This window comes from Mesitornis unicolor, unplaced genomic scaffold (genome assembly GCF_000695765.1).
Source record: "Mesitornis unicolor isolate BGI_N332 unplaced genomic scaffold, ASM69576v1 scaffold16314, whole genome shotgun sequence".
NCBI lineage: Eukaryota > Metazoa > Chordata > Aves > Mesitornithiformes > Mesitornithidae > Mesitornis > Mesitornis unicolor.
Genome location: NW_010180991.1, coordinates 161946 through 185742, shown reverse-complemented (window position 1 = coordinate 185742; position 23797 = coordinate 161946). Strand labels below are relative to the sequence as shown.

Here is a 23797-nt window from a genome sequence, read left to right as displayed (position 1 = left end):
GGAAAGAGAAATTTCCTCAAATTATTGTTCCCCACCCCCTTCAACTTCTGTAGTTGAATTTGCTGTATTTTAGCTTTTTTTAAATAGGATTGAGGGTGTACTTTGAAATTCAGTGCAGCCAGGGGAACTGTAGAGCTGTTTAAGGAGATTCTTACTTCCATGTCAGTGTCATTGCTGCTGCAGCTGTGCTGAAGCTAGCCCGTGCTATAAACTGGATTGCTGAAAGGGTACCCCTTGTCTGTGAGGGAGGAGAGAGAACTTCCCCAAAAGGCATGCCTGTATTTTTTTTAATAGCCACAGGTATTTCACTGACCTGGTATACAGAGTAGCTCCAGTTATGCTGGGTAGGTTCCAGTTACAGCTGAATATGTCTGATAAGGAGGTAGGAGCAAACTGTGAGGGGAAAATGAGGTACTCTTATAAACTAGTACTGTTACCAGAGAAGTGCATGAAACTCTATCTGAAAAGATCATCACACTTAAATACAAGACACTTGTTTTGAAGCAGTATGTACTCTGATTTCTTTTCTCTCTGCCTTTTGGCAGGAAAGCACTATTTTTTTTTGCTGATAGACAGATATATAAGTATTTGGATAGTATCTGTAGTATTGATTAATTGCTATTCAGTAAACTACATTTGTTGCATTTTGAATAAAATAAAAATATTACTGAATTTATCTACTTTTTTTCATGCACTGACTTTAATGATCTCATACTTTGGCCTGTGTGGTACGAAGTAAATACAACAGTTAATATTCATGCTTGCATCGTCTTAATCTAACGGTGATTTGGATCCATTCTGATTACTTAATTTCACTTATATTGCAATTTGTATTTGATTGACATGTGTTATGATTGAATAGTTTCCATGCAGGTACTGACAACTTAGTGTGAACCCCCCTTGGGAACAAATTGTAGATATACTTTATTAAGTGTTTCACCTATAATAGCTTTTTGATTAAGCCTATTTTAATATCTGTCATTAAATACTGTTTTAGAATCCTTCATTTTATTTGATATGTGTTGACAGATCTGCAGGCCAAAATTTTCTAGTTGTCAGACTCACTCCTCTAACCGTGCTGTGTTGTACAACCTGTAAAAAAAAAAAAGTATTAAAATTACAGTGTAATAACTCAAATTTTATGTTTGAACAGGAGAATAACACCAGCCATTTTGTTTTGGTTGAATCTGCCTTCACAAATCTTCAAAACCTTGCTATTGCTGTAGCATATCAGAGTCCTGTTTTATTAGAAGGACCAATAGGATGTGGCAAAACTTCTTTAATTGAATATTTAGCAGCTGTTACAGGAAGAGCAAAGCCTCCTCATCTTCTGAAAGTCCAACTTGGTGATCAAACTGATAGTAAGGTAACTGATTAAATTGTTTTATGGTTCATTGATAAGACTTAATTTTTAGCTAATGCATGGACTTAATTTTCTAATAAGATAATGTTTAGCTTTTTACCCAAAGGCCCTGACAACCCATGACTCTGTTGTATTAGTCTTACTACTGATGAGAATAAAAAAATGTGAAGAGAAATCACAGTTAAGCTTCTATAGGTTTTAAATTCTGTGCATAATTGTGCTGTATCTGTTTCATTCAAATTAGCTTTTATCAGGATTTTTCTATGTGGAAAAGCCCTATTGATTTTTTTCTTTTTAATTAAAAAGACATTTGATTTATATTGGGAAAAAATTAATCTAAAATTATTCAAGCTGGTGCCAAAGGCTATATGGACATTTCTGTTTCAGTTTAAGTGAGCTAATGTCAGTTTAATCCCAGTTTTTTGAGGCAACGGTGAGATGATGTAAGGTCCTGTTATGCTGAGGACAGTTGCACTTAGATAATAGTGATCTTAGCTCTACCTGTAGAGATAAAACCAGAGGTGAAGATAGATTCACATTGTTCTCGTTTTGCATATATAACTTTAGAGCTTGAATTAATTTGTTGTTTGACTTAGTTTATATTTAGTTTTCCAAGGTGGTTAGTGCCTAGCAGAAGTGTCATCTGAAAGTTTTCTGTTAGCATACATAAGCACCTTCTTTATTTGCATAGAGCAGCTGATTTCACCATCTCACAACTATTCTCCACAAGAGTATCTTTTCATATACATGAGTAAGACCACCATATCAAGAAAAAGTAATAAAGTTCAAGGTACAAAATATGTAGTAGTGAAACCACAAACATAATTTTAAGGAGCGCTTAAACATGGAAGCTACGACTTTACTGAGAAGCAACACTTGACTGCCTTTGCATCTTTGCATCTTTGAATAACTTGCTTTACAGTTCCTTTTACTAGGCTATTCACAGACTTTTCAAATATGAGAAATAGAGTTCAGTGCAACCCTGGACAGTTTAGCATGTTATATAGCTGATTATTTGTTAATTATGGTGGCACATATGTAAATACACTTCCAGTTTCCTGGTTCATTTTAATTACTATGTTAGTTCACAATAGATGTGGAGCAGTGAAACTTTTTTTTTTTTCCTAAATTCAAAGAAGTGTAATGCTGGGCACAGATTACCACATGGATTGTTTAGTAATGTGGAGGTCAAGTAAGCGTTACTTATATCAACTTTGGTCACTTTTGTAAGTTTTTACTTTTAAGGGATGTAATGAACAGGTCTCTAATTTACCGATTGCCTCCGTTACAGACGCTGCTTGGTATGTATCGTTGTACAGATGTACCAGGGGAATTTGTATGGCAGCCTGGAACCTTGACACAAGCTGTTACCAAAGGTCACTGGATACTTCTGGAGGATATTGATTATGCTCCTCTGGATGTGGTATGTATGCTCGTATTCACTGTAAGGTACTGGTCTTAAGGCCCATACTAGCAATTTTTGGAGTTCTGTAGCAGCGTGCTGAATGTACTGCCCCTTTAAAAGAGGTTAGAAGGAATTAACCTGTCTGTCTTCATTCACATATTAGCACACCATATTAGCTTTGTCATTGTTTTAGGATAGTTGTAACACTGCCACTGATGCCACATGTCACTTTAAAGATCTGAATTAAGACTGATAATGAGCTTTTGTGTCTTTTAAATCGTGTTTTAATCTTTTAAAACAAGTGTGGCCCCAAAAACCGCAGAATATTGTTACTCTATTAGAGTGGTGCTTTTAGTAAGATTTTTTTTTTTTACAGTGGTTTATTTGGGGATGTTTTTTGGGTTTTTTTGTTTGCTTTTCCTTATACATTTCTTACCTCTGGCTTGGATATTAAAATGCGTTGTTAAATTAAGCAGTATAGATTTAACAGACTTTCAATTTTCATCTCCAGAAGAACTAGTTAGACTGTAACTCTTCCCTTTTCAAGTAATGGCTGCTGAGAGCATATCTGCTACAAAAATGATGCCATAGAGATGCCCAGAATGCTGGACATTCTGCATATAGTTGTTTTCTTTCATATCTGTTTTGTAAAGCATCCTTTGTGTGACTAAATAACCTTACAGCTTGTTTATTGGGGTCTAGGCTTCTGAAATAGAGGGAATTTATAAGAAAGCCAAGAAACGCTGTTTGTATGTACTAGATAGTTTTTCACTGCCAGAGGGCTGTGCTCTTATTTGCTTCTGAGGGCTCAGCTCATTGCACTCATCATAAGCATGCCCGGAGGAGTATCCTGCATTCATTTCTCCCTTTCTTCAGGTCCTCCCTGCAGGCATCCTGTCTTCTTTCACCATATCAAAGTCTCCATGCTTGCCTCCGTCTGTGCTGAGGGATCACTGTGGTCAGACCTCCCATTTTCTTCCACCATTATTACTGTCCTTCAATGTAGAAGGATAGATTCTTTAAATAAATACCGAATTCTCCTTGGGGTAGCGGTGTATTCACTGGAAAATGTTGATGTTTGACATCTTTGCGATACATGTCATCCTTGTTCAGGCAGATAAAGAAAAGAAGGCTGCTGACACAGATGTGTCTATTAATTCATTTGACAATTCAAAGAAATAGTTTTGATTTTAACTTGCAGTGTAAAGACTGTCAGTTCCACTCTCTTAAGTCTGGATACAGGAGAAAGAAGATAGGTGAACATTACGCTTGTGACTTCCACTGCTGATTACAATTACTGGAGACTCTGCAGCTCCTGTTAGCATCACTTGGAAGCGCAATCTGTGGGAAGGGCAGTTCCTGACCATGTGCTTAGTGGAAGTGCTCTCTCATCTCAAGTGTGAAACTAGTGTGGATGGGTGTGCTGTCTGTTACAGTTTCACAAAAAAAAAAAGTTTTATAAATGTCCTTTTCCAGATCTCTGTGCTGATTCCTCTTTTGGAAAAAAGAGAGTTGCTGATTCCTGGTCGTGGTGACTGTTTGAAAGTAGCATCAGGATTCCAGTTTTTTGCAACCAGGAGGTAGGTTTGTAAAGTTAAATGAGGATAAGAGCATGGATGTCCTATTTTTAAGTCAAAGACAGAAAGTGCAAGATACTTAGGCAGGAGTATTTTAGCAATCCCCAATTAACAAGCAATAGAAGCGACAGAAGTTGAGAAAGGAATTTTTTCACTCCAGAACAGCTTTATGTTACTGCTGGGTGAATGCAGTCTTTGTACAGAAAGATCACTTCAGCAAGGCTGAGGGATTGAAACTTGCTTGGGGGAACCATGCAAAAGCAACCTCTCACCAAAACAAAATACTGCTCTCAGCAATTACTGTGTGGAGAAGGTTTATGATTGACTTGCTGGTTTTAACAGCACCTATGTAAAATACTAGTTTTGCTGATCTTGGGGTAATTGGTAGTCTATTGAATGTGATTAGTTTTCTGTGTTGTTTTTTCATTCCTCCTTGAGCAGTCATATACATGTGTTTCCTGGAAGATATTTTTTTGAGTTTCATGAATAATTTTTACTGAACCATGCATCTCTAATAAGATAAAGCAGTTTTATTTGGGAATCATGAAAAAATAAATAGAAGGAAGTAGAAGGAAAGACTGTGGAGGGGAACAGCGGCTGGAGATGCTTTTCCTGCAGCTCTGCAATAAAGATATTATCCATGCTGCTTCTGTCAGGCTCCTCTCCTTACAAAGAATTCTGTATGTTGTTTCTCATATACTTGACTTACTGTCAGTTGTCTTTGTGCAAGTATCTCTAAGGAGATTTTGCACTACAGGGGGGAAAACTGTGATAAAAGTTAATTTGGAAAGCAGAGATAGGCAGTGTGGGTTATGTGAAAGTACTGTGACAGAGTGGATGATCTGTGCGTGCACACTGTGCTGTAGCAGCAGTATGCAGCATGCTTTTTGATGTACAGGAATGCACTGGAAATACCGAATTCTTCAGCCAAACACAATATGCTGTTCCTTCATGTTTTGATTCAGGATATTCAGTTGTGGCGGAGGTTGGTACAGGCAGCAAAGCAGCCATGCTGCTCTTTTGGACAAATACTGGACTAAAATACATCTGGATAACATGAGCAAAGGAGAACTCAAGGAGGTATGGTGTATGTTGCTCTGTTGTGACGTGTGAATAATTATTTCAATTAAATGTAATACGTATTTTTCAGTAGTAAATTTGATCTTTACTTTTATCTATAAGTTCCACAGTATACCCTTATCACTTCAGATTTCTCGTGCTGAATTTGAAATAAACAGGTATTTTGTCAGGAAAATTTTAAGTAAGTTGGACAAAGACTGCTGGAACTTGCCTTGGCTATCAGAATTCTGCTTCAAAAGGGTCTATAAATCGAATTACTTTGCCATTTTATAGCCAACAGAGATTTAAAAATGGAGAAAAAAAGAAAATTGAGCTTACTCTAATCCTGAGTTCTGAGCTTTGACATGAGAAATAGTTGGTCAGATGTTACAAGTAATGGCTTCTCTTGACATCTTTTGCTGGCATCTCCAGGGATTGTTTGCTTTGCGTAGTCCTTCAAAAAATTAAAGGAGCCCAGGGCTTAAATGAAAATAGAATTCTCTAGAGATTCAACTTGTGATACAGAGCTCAAAATAGGATCTAATTTAAAAAGACCCTTGCCTAAAGGAAAAGCGGGTGAGTAGTCTCTAGCAGAAGACTTGAGGAGAAAGTTCTGAATTTTCTAGAATGAAGAAGATAATTTTTTCAATAGGATTCATTCACTCCATGGGACTCATTCAGCAGCCAGCACAGTTATGGGTGACCTTAAATATGTGTGTATTTTTCTGTTTTGTCATTTGTGAGCTAAGTGTTAGGAATGGGGCAAGAACAGCACTTACTTTGGACTTGTAGATTTTGTTGGAGGGGAAGCAGGTAGATGCATGGGAAGACCTCTGCAGAGTTTGCTGGAGATACACATGTTTGTGTGCTGCAGCTGTGTCTACTACCGATAGATCCACATGGGCAGCAGTTCTAGGAAGCTCACAGTTGCAGTATTAGAAAAGGCTTTCTGGCTGAACTGATGTCAAAGGTAACCTTCAGAAAGGACCAAAATTTAAGTAGAACATAGCCATCTAAATCTTAAAAAATCAAGGAAGCTTCAGTGCTAAATGAGTCGCTTGCTACTAGGCTCTTTCTGTTCTTTTTTGTAACTTTGTAGCTCAAGTCACAAAAATATAGAAATCAAATGCTGTGTGAGATTCTGTGCTAGTAGAAGAAGAGACAGTGGTAAATACCTACTTGCTTGTCTTGAAAATAGAGATGTTCTTTTGATTAATTTTAAAAGTCAGTTTGGCAGGATAGGACTAGTGTTCCTGGCCTGTGTGTGTGAAAAGCTTATTTTGGGAAGCAATAATTTTGGTTGGCAAACTTCAGTGGAGAGAACTGAGCCGAAAGAAAATTACAGAAGAAAAAGTAGCCCCTTAAAGTGTCTTTGTCAGCACAGTGAATAGACAACCTGAATGCTCCAAAAAATTCAGTCATAAAAAGGACAGGAGGTAAGAACTTCTGTTATCAGTTGTAAAGTTGTGTCATCAAGACTTGATTTTAGTGTTGAATGTAGCTTTTGTTCTTCCTGTTGGTATTTATGCAAATGTATTAGATGAATTGGAGTAGTTTGTATCTAACATCCAAACTGGTATCTTACAAGTCAGAATAACTTTTATTTTCTTCAAAAGAGAGAGTCCAAGAGAGCGGTGTTGTGCAGCTTCCTAGCTTGAGTATCTATTGAAGAGTACCCTATTAAAGTTTGGGGGGCTGGTGGCTTCCTTCCAATGCTTAAGACTTTCTCCTACCTTTTTTTCAGGTTCTTCAAAGGATATACCCCAGTCTTGCTCATGTAACTGATCACTTGCTAGACATTTACATTCACCTTACGGGAGACAAGTATGAGGCATCAGAAAACGCTGCTTCTGGCTCCAGGCATGCAGCAGAAGATTCATCAGAATCAAGATCAGAAAATAAGAAACCAAATCTGGAAGGACGAGAACTATCTCTAAGGTTGTTTTTTCTTATATGTTTATTAGAAGAATTTAGTCAGCTGGCTGCAGAGATAGAAGGGTTTATATTTGTTATTTTTCTTAATTTTTTAAAAATAGTGATAAAAGTTTGAGTATTTAAACTGGAACATCATAGAACGGGACAAATGTGGGTTTTATTTTAAGATAACGGTTAATGTATCTTTTAAAAAATCTTAATCTGAATTATTTAGGACTTCTTATTTGCTATACTTTTTTTTTCAGGAGAAAGTATAGGTTTTGTCAAATGTGATGTTGCGTTGGTGTCGAGCCATATGGATTACTTCTCATTTAATTTTAAAATAAAACATCAGTTCTAGTTGAGAACTGTTGACTGAAATGTACTGCATAATGTTCTATCAATAGCTAGTAGGTAGCATTTTCAGCCATTGTGTATATTTGCTTATCTGGATAATTTTGTATTAGACACTCACAGCATTTTAACTTACAGATGACTGAAAATAACCGTATCTGTAGTGTACTACTAATTTCAGAAGTTTTATGAAGTGCAGCTTGGTGTTCAGTTATTACTTCCTCTCATACCAAATGTCAATTCAACTGATGTGGAATTTGTGTAACCAGTAGGGTTTTGTGAGTTAGTCAGTAAATACTAAGTGTGGGTACTACCTGATATTTTTGTGAAGCATAAGAATGCCATTAATTTTAAAACAGCAGTTGTTCTTCTAGAATTAAATGTTTCCCTTTTTTTTGCCTTTCGGAAGATTTTGTTGTTAAGGACTGAGCATGTTGACAAAAGTAGGTTTTTAGACCTTTCTGGATGAAAAGCTTGCTGTTTTTCATTTTTTCATGAATTATTTTATGATTTAATGGACTACGTATTACCTATTTCCAAACTGCATATCTGAAAGCAACACTGTTGGTCTTTATGTGCTTAGCTACTCTTTAGAATTAGCATCGTATTTATGTGTACAACTTCCACAACAACTACATGTGCAGTTGCTAGAAGATGACATAACAACCTAAGCTGAACATGAAAGAAGGTGCTGTGCATTTTGGCTTGTTTGTACCAAATATTTTCGTTTTCCTTTTTAGAGACCTACTGAATTGGTGCAGCAGAATTGCTTACAACTTCAACAGTAATTCTTCAACCACAGCAGTGAATATTTTTCAGGAGGTGCGGTAAGACTTGATTCAGAAATTGCTTACCCAAATTTTAGTGTTGTCTCACAAATTTTAAAATACTCTGTTTGGGAATGTGAGCTAGAAATTTACAATGTGTTTTATCTGAAGCAGTTGGACTGTAGTTGGAATGTTTGTGATCTGTCTGTCAGAGGCTTTCCTTACTACTAGGAAAACTGTTTGCAATAATGTGCTGAAAGCCAGTCCAGACTTACCACTGTCATACAAATAGCATTTGCAACAGAATTTTATTGGACATGAGCTGGGATTTCATATGCCTGAGAGTAAAAGTTACTAAATCTTTCCTTTTTCTTGTAATGTGAGGCTTCTTTCCTATGCGTCGACTTACATTCCAAGTTTGGAATTTTTCGGGTGTGCATCATTCAGAGGCAATTTTAAGACGTGAACTCTTACAGTGTTAATTCCTTCTCCATTTTGGTCCATTCACTTAAAAAGAGCTTCTGTGACTGAGCATGGAGAACTTTTTACTTTCAGTAGAAACCCCCTATGCTACGGAGTTTAGAAGTTCTTATTGCATCCTTTTGAACTCCATTGTTTGACTTGATCCGTGGACAGTGAAATAATTGTGTTTACCAGGACTGGATTGTATTCAGGCTTATGTAAATTAAGATGATGATTGTCAGGTCATTTCATACAAAATTTGTATTGAAGTTGGTTTGTTTTCCCCTTGACAGGCATTGGACTGTTTCACAGCAATGCTGTCCAACCCAGGAAGCAGACAGAAAATGGCAACAGTTATTGGAAGTAAACTAAACATTTCCAAGAAAAAGGTATGTTGGGCCATAACTAACATGATGTTTATTAGTACTATTCTTTATCTTGCAATTTTTGTAGTGATTAATTTAAATGTTAAAAATTTTTCTTAAAAATTATGCCTGTATCTCTCAAACTCTTTTGTTTGTTTTTTTTTGCTGTCTTCTTCTATCCTGGGATCTATGTTCTTCTCCTGTTATTTTCAGCTGCATTTTCTTTCTCTGAAAGTTCAAGTGAACCTGTTTCAAAGCAGATTGCAAATGGCCTCATCATGCAAAAGAAGGATCACACAGATGGAGCAGTGTAGTTTCCTAAGCTGATACCACTAAGTGGTACTGCTAGATGCACAGAGTAGTAAAGAACCTGTTTTTTCTTTGGTGGTTACAGTGAACTTGAATCACTTAAACAAAGAGACCAGAGAGAAATATGATCTTCCTTATCACTTGTTCTGTAATCATTGATTCCAAAATCAAGTACCTCTCTAGAGGATATTAACTCTCAATATATTAATGGCATGTGATATAAATGGCTGAGTTAAACTTAATTATTACTTTGTCAGCTATTTCTGAGTATAGAAGTTTGACTGCAGAGAAAATTCTCTCCTTTGTTACTTTAAGATGGAAAAACTTGCCAGCTGGGTGGACAGATGGATCACGTAGACTTCTATGGATTTTTCTGTTTGTCCTTCTTGCTTTGCATTATTTCAATACAAGAATATATTATCCTCTGCCAATGACAAAATATCCTTGTTTAGACGGAGGTATTCACCAATATTTTTTTTGAGGGATGTTGTCTGTTAGTGAAGATAACTGTTCCCAAGTTCAAGTTCTTATGGTTGAACTACCATGGAAGTAGATGGAAAAATATAATTATATAGATTCATAACCAAGTTATGAAATGGAAATATGTTGTTTATACAGACAATTACACTTCTGAGATCCTTTAGGTGATGAGCATGTAAACCCTGCAAAGTATAAAATCTTATAATGAAAAATTAGCTTGATGCAAACTAATGCTGTTGGCATAGCATGGATGTTCTTAGTGTGATGTTGTAGGCAACATTAGTATTGGATATGTTCATGCTTTCTTCACAGGTGGAGTTCTTCTGTGAACTCTATAAACCAGAAATTCTAATACAGGAACAAGAAGTCTCTGTTGGAAGAGTGCATCTCATGAAAAAACAAAGCCAGGCTCTCACTGTACGAAGGTACAATGTCTTGTAGTTTCCATGTGAATTGAAATACTCTGTGGTAGAATAGTATAGATTGGAGGTCACAGGGTTAAAAAAAATGCAAATTGGTTACTATCACTCTAATGAAAGGAATGGGATGAGATTTTTTTTCTTCCACGATCTGAATTTTGCCTTGTGTATTTTTAAGGCTGGCTGTATCATACTTGGGGCAGCCAAAGCATTAAGATTTTTGGCTTCTTTTGAATTATTGTTTTTGCAAAGCAGTGTGGATCCACAGCTGTTGTACTAAGATTTTGATCAATCTATCTTTGTAAAAGGAGATTACTGTAGCATGTGGCACTAACTCAACTGGCTAGGAAGTTATTCAGAAACCCTGAATTTCTTAGTTGTATCTTGAGAAAAATGTCTTATAAAGGTATCTTGGAACTAATTTTTACCAAATCTATATTTTTAATAAAAAAAGATCCTGAATTCGGCCACTTCTCTAAAAAATAAAATTGAAACTAGCTCCTTGACAAATCTTGAGTTTGAGTTGCTTCCTTTTGTGTTTTTTTTTTTCCAGGGTAAAACAAACCTTTGCTGCCACAAGGCCATCTGCAGTATTGATTGAACAGCTTGCAGTTTGTGTTGTCAAAGGAGAGCCTGTACTTCTGGTTGGTGAAACAGGAACTGGCAAAACCTCAACAGTTCAGTACCTTGCTCATATTACAGGTAAATAGTGTGAAGGCTGTAACTTGCATGCATATGATTTAAAAAAACAAACAAACAAAAGACCCCCACAAGTTGATGGTGCTTTCTGTTTCTGTTTCTAGGACACCATTTGAGGGTTATCAACATGAACCAACAAAGTGACACAGCAGATCTATTAGGGGGGTGAGTTACTGACTGTTGGTTTTGGTTCTGCATAACAAATTGGCAGTATCAGAACAAGCTTCTAATGTGCATGTAGTTGTGTTGTCAAGGAGTTGTTTAGACACAGCTGTTTCATAGTGGCGTAAATGTCTTAAATGTGTTTGTGTGCAGAAATGTTGTACTTGCTGAAGATCAGAAGCAGTTTCACTGAATTGTGTGCACATCTGTATGTGATGAAGTAATTTAAAAGCCCAACTTATTGTCTCTTTCAAAATTGCTAACCTGTTCAATATAAAGACCATATAGTATTCACTGTATAGACTGGTTGGTAGAAGTAAAAGTATTTTACTTATTAGAGTGGTCCTGTCTTCATAAAATCACCTCATGAGGTGCATTTAAATATGTACCATTTTACTTTGCTCGTTCATTGAGTAAAAAACTGTGGAAACTAGGGTTCCTTCATGCACAGTGGTGTTGTTTGAGTAACTGTTTTTGTTAGTTGACGTGCTAGTTCCTGTGTCACAAATAAGTAACTGCTCTTTTGCCTCTCTTCAGTTACAAGCCTGTGGATAACAGGCTGATCTGGCTACCTCTGCGAGAATCTTTTGAAGAACTCTTCTCTCAGACATTTTCTAGAAAGAAAAATCAGACATTCTTGGGACACATTCAGACATGCTACAGGCAGAAACGTTGGCATGATCTGCTGAAACTAATGCAGCATATTCATAAATCTGCTATTAATAAGGAAGCAAAAGAAAATACATCCGGTGAGAATTCAGACTGATGAAATGCATCATCAGTGTGAACCATTGCAGAGTAGATAACTAGTGGTGAATTTTTTGTTGGTTGATTTGGGGTTTTGTTTTTGTTTTTTTCTTTTATCCTTCTTTGACTTCTGGTTTTTAAAAGTGCAATCTCTGTCTACAACAAGAGATTCAGAATATTAGAATTATACTATTAGAATAGTTTGGGTTTTTTCTTTCTAATCCATCACTGTTGTTAGCCATGTCTGACAGAGTGAAGATTGACTCGTCTGACCTGTGGTGCCCTTGACATCTGGTCTCCACTAAACACTGGTTTGCTGTGTTGGTGAACAGTCCTAGTTTTTTGTGTGGCAGTCTTCTATATGAATGCATTCATACTTTCTTTCAGTCCTTGAACCTCATCAGGATTCACAAATAGATCCTATTTTAGAAACAAAACAAAACAACGATAAGCCAACCTTAAAGTAGCTTTCGTTCTGTATGGGCTAAGTGAACTTAATTATGAAACTTGTCTCCTCTCTTAACTGTTTTTTCTGAATATGCAAATATTAAAGTAAATGCCCATCAGTGTAAAACAGATTTGAGATTTTAAAGACCACTTGTTGCAGGTACTGACAATCACAAGTGAAGGCAAGCTGAAATCTATTAACTTGCAAAGCTAGCAACTTAGTCATTATGATGCATATACCTCAGGCTGAGATTTTTAACAAATAACTGAGTGCAATAGTAAATAATGTCATAACTGATAAGCAACAGTGTTTTTACTGATACTGAACTGTTCATTGTTAATCTATTCTGCCATAAGGTTTGTAAATTTGGATTTACTTTTCTGAGATACCTCTTTCTGTCTCTGGGAATTGGAGAGTGGCAACAGTTGTGCTGGAACCAAGTGCAGCAGAAGTATTTGCTACTAAGATAGGATATGCTGGAATGAATAGCAAATCATCTGTACCCATATGTCAGTAGTGTTCAGCTAAATAAAAAAAAAAATGAGCAAAATTTCTTTTTTAATTCATGCAGTGTCATCTGTAGAACTTGAATGTTTTTGTTGTTCAACTACTATTACTCTTGTATCTCTGCTTGAAACAACTTGATTAAAATACTAATGTTAAACTTTTTTTTGTGCTATTGTTCTGATGGTACAAGCATAAATTTGCTTTGCTTACAGGCTCACCACTGAAGGAAAAATGGGAAGCATTTGGTCTTAAACTCAATCATGCTCATCACCAGATGAAAATGACAGAAAATGCTCTTCTCTTTGCATTTGTTGAGGTATTTAGAAATTTGCATTTTGATGCTAGAAAGAATAAGGAGGAGCATTTAAAAGACTTTGCCATTGGTATTATATATAAATAACTTCCTGGCAGGAATCTTGCAGTGAAGTAAAACTTGTTCCATGGTAACTCTGTGGAACGAAGTGTGCTACTGCAAGGAGGCAGGGGTTAGATGCAGGGAGAGGACGCTGGGGGAAGATGTTTTATGCTAACGCATTACTTCAATGCTGTGTAATAGGACTGGTATGATAAAAGAATATGAGCAGTAAGTCGTATCTTTTCAAGTGTGTAAGATTAGGAAAAACATCTTGACCAATCTCCAAGTAGGACGTGTTCCTGCCTAGGGATTCCTGTAAAGGTTTTAGTATTAACAATCTATGCTGTTTATCTAAAAGTGATTTTTTGGGAATGTTTCAAACCCATAGTGTAATCGTCTAATGGCATTAAGTGTGATTAAGGGGGAAAGGTTTATGATTAAGGATGCTAGTTAATGCATGCTTGTTCCTTATCACCCTGTTAGTCTGAATCTGTGTTCTCAGTCTTTATGTAAAGTATGTAAAATGTTGACCAGTCTTCCTCCTAAAAATTGACTATGAATAGTTGGAGAACTTTTGACTTAAGTATAATTATCATTAATAAGATGTAGTTTCCTGAGGAATGTAATGTTGCTTGTGTCTTTGGATTTCTTTAGATTAACCGTCTTTATTCTCATAGTGGTGTCAGTGAAGCTCACACACCACAGAGATGGATATCACTGACAGGCAGCATTGCACAAATAAGAGAGCTGAATTCTGTTATATTTGAGCCAGTCTAAGTGGTAGCTGATAATGGTGATGACTATCTGACTTTCGTGACTTGTAAAATAGTTGCTGTTATTGAGGGAGAGCAGTAAAACTGCTATTGCTGTCAAAGGTCTGGAATTGTCATTTGTCTAATCAACCTATAGACTGCCAAACAAATATTTCCAGTATACAGATGCTTCAGTTGATATATTGCTGCTGGTGACGCCATTAACAAACTGATCTTGTTTTTAGGGTACTCTGGCCCAAGCAGTAAAAAAAGGAGAGTGGATTTTATTGGATGAGATCAACTTGGCTGCAGCAGAGACTTTAGAGTGCTTGAGTGGTTTATTGGAAGGATCATCTGGGTCACTGGTGTTACTAGACAGAGGAGACACAGGTATTATTTCTGTGCTTGCTAATGCTGTATCTTGCTGTCCAGCTTGTTCAGTTCCCTGTCCTATAAAGCTCAAAATAAGTTGAACATTTACCATTAAGATGAATGTGTGCAGAAAAGAATGTGTTCTTTCTAAACTTCATACGGTAAGTGGGAGTTATAGCAAGCACACTGTGCCTCAGGAGATTTCAGCATGCAAAAATTGTAGGTTTTGCCTCTTTGGACTCTACAAGGAGTAGATCTCTAGTGCCCTCAGTAAGCATTGCTGTCTCTAAACGCGAGGTTCAGTTGCTGCTGTAGTAATTCTTTTACTGCTCCTGCAAATATATTCTCCAGCTAGAAATATGTGGACAAGGACTTAGATTTGAGTCCTTGTGGGTTGACCCCAGCACCCATACAGCTCCTCGCTCACTCTTCCTACCCCACCACCCTCCAGCACGATGGGGGAGAAAATAGAAAGAGCAAAACCAAGAAAACTCATGTGAAAGAAGTGATGTGAAGGCAGTCACTAAGCGGCTCCCACAAGCAGACCAAAGTACAGCCAGTCTCTTAAGCAACAGCCACCTTAGCAGACAAAAATCACTACCTGCTGCTTCATTTACCCAGTTCTTCTTGCTGAGCATGGTGTTACGTAGTAGGGAATATCACTTTGGCAAAATTGGGTCAGCAACCTGACAGTGTCCCCTCCCAGCTTTTTGCTCACCTTCAGTTAAGTCACTGGGAGAGGGAGGGCAGAGTGGGGAAAGAGAGCATTGATGCTGTGCCAGCAGAATTCAGCAATAACTGGTACACTGGTGTGTTCTCAACAGCACCACAGGGGCTGCTGTGAAGAAAGTTAGCTCCATCCCAGCCAGACCTAGTATAGATCTACAGGTAAAAAATACGATTGCTGAAGATTATTTTCTGGAGCTACAGAGACAAATGTTGTATGAGCTTTCTAGGCTGCGTTTTCTTCCTGGCTGAGGGAAGCACTGGCCATTGTTCTGAGAGAGACAAGAGAGTTCCAAGTTTAGGACTTCTATAGTTTTTGAAATATCTTGTGTTGTTAAAGCATCCTGCTACGTAAAAATAAAAGACAGGATTTCACTTGCCTGTGGCTGTTGTAGATGTAGAGATACCTCTGATAAAATGACATGAGGTTATTCTCTGAAAACTTTTCACCCCGACATTTTAAGAAAATGTAATAGTGCAGTAATAGAAGACTGTCTTAGAAGAAATATACCTCATTTAACATCAGGAATATCCTGGGTTTAGCATTAACCTTATGTCTCTTATTTCTGTTTTCCTTTAGAGCCTCTTGTCCGTCACCCTGACTTTCGTTTGTTTGCGTGCATGAATCCAGCTACAGATGTTGGAAAGAGAAATCTTCCTCCAGGAATAAGAAACAGGTAGGAAGTCATGATTCTGTAACAAAATACTTAAACTCTGAAAAAGAGAGTGACGAATTAGCTTCACAAATTGACCCAGTGAAGAATGCCTTATTTGAAGCCTGAGGATATAAGTCTGCACTCAAATTAACTTCCTGTTGCTTCACATCATGGTGATGGTTTTTCATGAAATGGCATCAGGAAAATACTTCTGTGAAGCTGAGCGTGAACCAAATGGTCTAGCAATAATGTAGAGTGTTGTCGCTGGAGTCAGGGGGATGATCATTCTTTGCAATTAAGCTGTCAGGGCCTGGGAATGCTGCTGCAGCAGTTTATATTCCTGATGGGGGTAATAAAAAGAAGTTCTTTGTGTCTGTTTAGCAGCCTTTGTCTTGATAACTCGGAAGTGTTGATGGTCCTTGCAAAAAATTAGATATCCAGCCTTGTTTTTTCAGAATGAAGGTGTTTTGCCTGGTGCAGCAGTTGTGTGATGTTTGATGTATTTGGTGTGTGGTTCTCAAACACTTTACCTGTGGCCAGGAAATTGGAGTTGTGCCAAATCTATTCTTCCATACTACCAGTTCCTGCATGCAAAGATCTTCTTGCTTGTATTTGATGCAGTTTCTCTCATGAATGGCAAAAGTTCCACATGTTGTCCCTTATCAAATTCATAAATGCTGTGCAAAACTGTAGAGATGCACTTTCTATATGTAACTATATGTAACTAGTCACCTGCAGTTATTAGTGACAAGTTAAGGTTTTATTGCTATAAGCTCTACTGGCTTAGTAGTGGAAGGGAAGAAAGTGAATGTAATAAAGAAGAAAAGATACTTCAGTTTAAGTTTAAATGAACTTTTCCATTTGTAAAAAATATCTGCCTGTCTGAATTTAGTGATTGATTGCACAGTTATATTATGTTTGTTGTGGTGCAGTTGCCGTACTGGAGGGAAGGGATGCCATTTAGAGGGACCTGGAAGTGTTCAAGGCCAGGTTGCACAGGGCTTTGGGCAACCTGGGCTGGTGGGAGGTGTCCCTGCCCATGGCAGGGGTTGGACTGGATGAGTTTTAAGGTTCTTCCCAACCCAAACCATTCTGTGATACAATTCTATGTTGATTTGTGGTTGTATTGCATGCTATGGAAGGGCTGCAAACTCATATATTCAACACCTGGTGCAAATATACTGGACTAACTAATGGTTAGAAAATATGTTGAGTAACTATAGCTGCCAGTGTAGTGTACTAAATGTGAAACACTGACGTATTTAAAGATAGTCAGAACTTCAGTGAGTACATGTTTTGCTGTTAATTTTCCTTTGGTTATTGTCAGGCTTTTAAACTTTATCATTGCTGAGCTGGATATTTGAAAAAAATAGAAAACAACCTTGATATGCTAGTTATAACAAAACTGTAATGGGTGATATTTCATTAGTGCCCACTTCTTAAAGCAGAGATAATTAGAGTCCACTTTGAGAAGTGCTCCTGCTGTTGTCAGTGCTCCAGTGTTCAGCCCATAATGTTTGGATATCTATTGCAAATTGTTTAAAAAATTTATTTTAAGAAATACAGTCCTGTAGTTCATTTTCAGTCTTCTAAGTTAAAATAATTCAGATAAACTACTTAAAAATACGGTGTTACTAATACTTTTTAATGACTCTGTGGTTCTTGAATGTATCTATAGGTAACTTAAGTCAGTATTTTTCTGCTTATAAAATATGAAATGTTATACAACATGATTTTTTTATGTGGATAGACGTCCATGTGTTATGGATTGATTTGATTTTTATAGGTTTACTGAACTTTATGTAGAAGAACTGAGAAATGAAGGAGACTTGCAAGTTCTTATCATGGATTATCTGAGAGGCTTGAACTTGAACAAAAATACAGTACAGGGAATTGTGAAGTAAGTTGGTTGTAATTTCTTTAAATCCTTGGAGTAAGTCACAAAAAGAAAGTAGCTGTAGTCTGCGGTTAGACTGTTGTGCGAAACACTAATGCTTTCTGCGCAGCAGTTTGCATAGTCTTAGGAAATGTAAGAGGGTAGACATCCATCCTCTTCATTCTGAAGATTTCTGTACTTGTGGGGAGTACATTTTCTTTCTTTCAGAAATGCTTTCTTGGTGGCACCAGTTTAAACATTGTTATTGCAGTCCTCTTTCCCATCTGAGAGACTAATAAAATGGTTTGTTTCTTTAGATCATACCAATGGAAGTCTTGTGTGTTTATCAGGTTGCTTTTCTTTCCCATACTTTAAGGTGTATTATCTCACTGTGTTTAACATGAAGAACTGTTACATGTTTAGAATACCTAAGAGTTTATAGTCATTCTCTATATCAAGCTCTCTCAAAAATGTGGTTATAAAATAGTCTATTGCTTTGCTTCACTGACTATACAGATGGCAGAGCTTGGCATGGCTTTCCTAACCTGGAGCTCTTAGAAAAAGTGACAGTTGGAGATAAGCTTAAGTGTTCATATTTTGGTTTAATCTCTTAGAGCAGTGGTCTGATCAGTAACAGCACTAGGTAACTGAAACTGGTTTCATTCTTTATTGTTGCAGCTTTTATTTATCTGTGAGAAAGGAAGCAGAAGCAAAGCTGGTGGATGGAACGGGCCACAGACCTCACTATAGTCTCCGTACACTTTGCAGGGCATTGAGGTTTGCAGCGTCTAATCCATGTAGCAGCATACCACGCTCGCTGTATGAGGTGATTACCTATGTTGGGGTTTGTTTCAGTGTGTAGTCACTACAAAGACTCTTTGGGTAAAGAAGAGGCCTCTTTTCTAAGTCTGTTATTGAACAGAAAATTGCTCTTTAGTCTCTGTAGTTTTTCTAATGATTTTTCATAACTGAAAAATAACCCTTCTTCTTAGGGCTTCTGTTTGAGTTTCCTGACGCAGCTTGACAGAAGTTCGCACCCAGTAGTTCGGAAGCTAATTTGCCAGCATATAGTCTCTGGCAACATCAAAAGCCTTACCAAGCAGGTAGGTAACTAAGCCTATATAGAGCTGTTCAGAGTATTTAGAGTAGAATTTATTTTGAGTTGCCTCCTCTGCCTTTTTTCTCCATATTTCCTTCTTGCAGCTCTGTTTTTCATGGTATAAAGATAATAACTAAAAAGAAAAAATTAATACTGTTTCTTCATAATTTTGTACTTCTGCTTGAAATGCCCATGTTAGATAGTTTATTTGTTAATTTGAAAAAATATGGAAGTCTGAATAATTTACAGCATTGGGGAGTGTGGGCAGCTTAATACAGTGACTTCAACTGTAAAGCCTTCACAGACTTTTGAGGAGCTTTCACAGGCTTTTTATTTTTAAACTCTGAATGCAGAACATATGGATATGGAGCTAACATCTGTGCTTTGCCTCTGGTGAGATTCTTCTTTTCCCATTAGTTCTGGGAGCCCAGCATGAGTTTGCGTGGGAAACTGGGCAGGTGGGATGGAGAAGCCAATTGTGAAAGAGAGATGTTTGTTTCAGAATAACCCCCTTCATGTTAGAAAATATGTATGAATATAAAATGATAAAAGCCATTTTCCTGTTTGGAAGCATACTTCAAAATTCAGAGCTAGGATTCTTGAGACATCTTTATTGTCATGCTACTGGCAAAGATTCCTGCTTCAAGACCTTGAAATAACCTGGTCAGGCTTTTCCTGTAATTTGCATTCTGTGACAAGGGGACAGTGCTTACTGCAGGAGTGCTCAGAAATTAATTTAAAATGACTTCTTAGATAATGGGTTGCAGTGGTGTAACAGTAGTTGTCTTCATTAGCAAATTGAAACTCGTTTGTATAATCTCACTTGTATAATGATGTCATGTCTCCTTAGCAAATACCAAAACCCCAGGGAGGGAGATTTATACTTGTAGAAGGATATTGGATTTCAGCTGGGGATAAAGAGCCTGCTGTAGATGAGACTTATGTGCTAACAGCTTCAGTTAAGCTTAACCTGAAAGACATTGCCAGAGTTGTGTCTGCAGGGTAAGTCTGTTTCAACTTTTCGATTGAAAAACTAAGTTCAAGATGTTTGTTTGTGCTTCAAGTGTTGGTGCCTGTCTAGCCTTTATCATTTGACATAAGTAATGTCCATTTTCCTTCTACTTTACAGTTAACTTTTCATTGTACAGTGACTTGAATTTGTACATGTTTCTTCTCTCTTTAAACCATCTTACTGCCATACTTAATTTAATTTAAATGATAATTTGCAGTTAGAATAACCTGCTTATTTCACACTGCCGAGTAAAGCTTCATGGGTAGCAGTTAGCACATGGGGGTAAAGTTACTTATGTTCCCCTGTTAGTGTATGAACTTGGAGTGTCCAAGTGACATAAGTGGTGGTATTTTGGTGATGTAGTTTGATAATGTAGATCTCTGATGTTGATATCTTGTATATGAGAGACGTAACTCGTGCTTCTAAACAATATTTTGGTTATCCCTTCTAGTACTCATCCAGTACTGATTCAAGGAGAGACCTCTGTTGGTAAAACCAGTTTAATTCGCTGGTTGGCTGCTGCTACTGGGAATCATTGTGTAAGGATTAACAATCATGAGCACACTGACATCCAAGAATATATTGGCTGCTATACATCGGACGCCTCTGGGAAGCTGGTATTTAAAGAAGGTGTGTGGGCATATTGTATTTACTCCAAACTTCTGTCTCGCTTCATTGCTTTTTTCTTCTTTTCTGTTCAACTTGTCAGTTTTATTACAATGGAGAGATGACTTGTCATAAAGTTAGTAGTTGCATATAAATTATGAATACTTATGTGAATTTCAGGGAATTTTTAGGAGTTCATGTTTGTCTCATCTCACTTGTTCTATTGGACATAAAGAAGAGAATTCAACAGCTTAGCAATACTGTTGCTACTGTTGCTGGATTAGCATATATACTGAATGATATCTGGTATCTGAACGCATGCTTCTGTTAGATTTAGTTTTGTTTATTTAGATTTTTAACTGGAACTTCTGTTTCCTCCAAGGCATTCTCATAGATGCAATGAGAAAGGGTTACTGGATCGTTCTAGATGAACTGAATTTGGCTCCCACTGATGTTCTGGAGGCTCTCAACCGTTTGTTGGATGATAACAGGGAACTGTTCATTACTGAGACCCAGGAAGTTGTCAAAGCTCACCCTCGCTTCATGCTGTTTGCTACACAGAATCCTCCAGGACTCTATGGTGGCAGAAAGGTCTGTATAATCTCTTTCTTTGAGTAGCTATGACTCGAGGGAGATTCATTCTCTAGTACATAGAAGTGTGACATGAAGAGTTTCTGATGCGCAGCACAGAATTAACATGAAACTCTCAAGAGGCAGGGAGTTGAGGTGGCTGTGGACTGCCTTTCATTACAACTCGGTTCTGTTTAATTTCTTCTTTTGCAGATACCAAATTTCTAATTCCTTTTGAGTAGTTGAGATTTAAGTGTTTTACTACACTGGAGTTATGTATATTACATTTCACTCAGCATTTCTTGCTCAAGAGCACTGGAAAAGAGACTTGACTTAGGCTCTTGATGTCCATTTTGTACTGGCTTTGGTTGGAATAGTTAAATTTTTTCACAGTGACTGGTATGGTGCTGTGTTTTGGATTTGTGACCAAAACAATATTGATAACACAGGGATGTCTTGGCTGTTGCCGAACAGCACTTGCACAGCGTCAAGGCCTTTCTGCTCTCACCCTGCCCTGCCAACGAGGAGGCTGGGGATGCACGAGAAGCTGGGAGGGAACGCAGCTGGGACAGCTGACCCCAAGTGACCAAAGGGATATCACATACATTATAATCTTGTGCTTGGCAGTAAAAACTCAGTGGAGACAGAGAAAGAGGGGAATGTTTTGTGTTTGTTTCCCCAAATAACTGTTGCGTGTGATAAAGCTCTGATTTCCTGCATGTGGCTGAATGCTCGCATGCTGATGGAACGTGATGAATGAATTCCTAATTTTGCTTTGCTTGTGCATGCACAGTTTGCTTTATGTATGAAACTGCCTTTAGCTCAGCCAGCCCACGAGTTTTCTGCTTTCTGTACCAGCAAGTGACTGGTACTTAGCTGCCTACTGCGGTTAAAACACATGTTTTAAGGCTTTTGTCCTCACACAAGCTCTCTTAAACTTTTTTTCAATGTTTATGTTTATGTGCTAATTTGTATGCTATGACACTACCCATAATTTCCTTTGGATGTATAGGGGAAGATATACAACATGAGGAATATCAAAGGAAAATGTTCAAGCAATAGTATGTCTTCCTATTTTAGGTTTTGTCCAGAGCCTTCAGAAATCGTTTTGTGGAACTGCATTTTGATGAACTGCCAAGTGCTGAATTGGAAACCATCCTGCACAAGCGATGCAGTTTGCCACCTTCTTATTGCAGCAAACTTGTCAAAGTCATGTTAGACCTGCAAGTATGAGAGTCCTCCTTCTTTTTGTAGAAGACATGCAAACATATTTTAGCACAAAGTAATAGAAATTCCTTTCAGGGTGGTGTTGCTAACTGGCAGATATTTAAAAGCCCCAATCATAATTGATGGAAGAGAAGCTACCAAAGTACTTAGTTCAGTGGTTCAGATGGAGAATAGGGAAGGTGATGTCAGATTTGAGAGAAAGCTAGCAGCAAAAAAATAATTAACCAAAAGTTTTGAGATTTCATATATAGAACAAGCCCTTGCTCTGGATCTAAAATACAGTAGTGGATCTGTAGCTGTCATTGGGTCACGCTAAATTTGTTATTAATTTTGAGCAATAATATTGGATCTGTTCTGACACTCCTATGTTAACAGACATTTAATGCTTAGTATGTAGCTAAAACTATTTCATATTTAAAAGCAATTGCAGCAGCACAAATGGGAGCATGCTTCAAAGTGCTAACATACATATTAGTGTAGAACCTAATCTTTTGATTTGGATTATGTTTTATTCTAGGTACCTATTTTCTTCGTATTTTAATTTATTATTATCTATATAATTTTATTCCTGGTACCTATACCTACTTATAGGTAATTTGACTTCGGGAGTTGTGACTGTACTAGAATTCCTGACCCTATCACCCAGCCCTAGTTTATTTGAAGAAGTCTCACATCAGAGAGCTTTGATTAGCTTTAAGTATTCGGACAGGTTCATGAAAAAATGGCTCATGTTTTGTTCTTGTGCCAGTCTTACCGCAGAGGTTCAACGGTGTTCGCTGGGAAGCACGGCTTCATTACCCTGCGGGATCTGTTTCGTTGGGCTGAAAGGTACAGGTTGGCAGAGCAGCTGGAGAAGGAGTATGACTGGCTTCAGCACTTAGCAAATGATGGTGAGCCCTGCTACCTCAGGTTTTTACAGTGTCTGTAGAATTACTTTCTGACTCTAGTTCTTAAGTATAATTTTTTGTTGCTGATTAACCAGGTAGTAAATGCTTTCTCTCTCCTTCTGTTTTATAGGTTTTATGCTTCTGGCAGGCAGAGTCAGGAAACAGGAGGAGGTGGATGTTATTCAGAGCATCCTTGAAAAACACTTCAAGAAAACACTATATCCTGAGTCTCTCTTCTCAGTGGAAAGTGTCAAAAAGCTACTGGGTGAGTTTCCTAGAAGGAACATGCTGGTAGTTCTTGAGATGTGTCTAAAGCTGATAGGTTGCTTTCTGTTGTGCAGCTAAATCCTCCATGCAGATGTCAGTGATGGACAGAGATTTTAACCATATTGTCTGGACTCAAGGGATGAGGAGACTTGCCATTTTGGTGGGACGAGCCTTGGAGTTTGGTGAACCAGTACTGCTGGTGGGAGATACTGGGTAACTTCGCTTTTTGTGATGCGGTTCTTTGTAGTGCTTCACCAGCCACTGAGTCAGACACAAATTGATGATGTGGGGCTTCGGTGCTGCTTTGATCTGGGACATTTAAGCCTCTGTCATGGCAGACTTGCAACTGCAGTTT

The 23797-nt window shown here is 37.6% G+C and overlaps 1 protein-coding gene across 1 annotated transcript in view; it reads left to right on the top strand.

Moving 5' to 3' along the window:
- The window catches only part of MDN1 (MDN1, midasin homolog (yeast)), a gene marked incomplete at its 5' end in the record, with an annotated part of 89492 nt that overhangs the window by 3359 nt on the left and 62336 nt on the right, over positions 1 to 23797 (top strand). The window contains 24 exons of the mRNA XM_010183284.1: positions 1154 to 1366; positions 2655 to 2786; positions 4245 to 4348; positions 5311 to 5425; positions 7149 to 7342; positions 8413 to 8494; positions 9195 to 9290; positions 10368 to 10480; positions 11028 to 11176; positions 11278 to 11338; positions 11873 to 12084; positions 13250 to 13353; positions 14390 to 14534; positions 15823 to 15919; positions 17685 to 17798; positions 18453 to 18600; positions 18767 to 18877; positions 19724 to 19875; positions 20337 to 20515; positions 20874 to 21082; positions 22142 to 22288; positions 23037 to 23178; positions 23306 to 23440; positions 23517 to 23655. Of these exons, the coding sequence (XP_010181586.1) occupies positions 1154 to 1366; positions 2655 to 2786; positions 4245 to 4348; positions 5311 to 5425; positions 7149 to 7342; positions 8413 to 8494; positions 9195 to 9290; positions 10368 to 10480; positions 11028 to 11176; positions 11278 to 11338; positions 11873 to 12084; positions 13250 to 13353; positions 14390 to 14534; positions 15823 to 15919; positions 17685 to 17798; positions 18453 to 18600; positions 18767 to 18877; positions 19724 to 19875; positions 20337 to 20515; positions 20874 to 21082; positions 22142 to 22288; positions 23037 to 23178; positions 23306 to 23440; positions 23517 to 23655 (3293 nt within the window). The remainder of the gene's footprint in view (positions 1 to 1153; positions 1367 to 2654; positions 2787 to 4244; positions 4349 to 5310; positions 5426 to 7148; positions 7343 to 8412; positions 8495 to 9194; positions 9291 to 10367; positions 10481 to 11027; positions 11177 to 11277; positions 11339 to 11872; positions 12085 to 13249; positions 13354 to 14389; positions 14535 to 15822; positions 15920 to 17684; positions 17799 to 18452; positions 18601 to 18766; positions 18878 to 19723; positions 19876 to 20336; positions 20516 to 20873; positions 21083 to 22141; positions 22289 to 23036; positions 23179 to 23305; positions 23441 to 23516; positions 23656 to 23797) is intronic.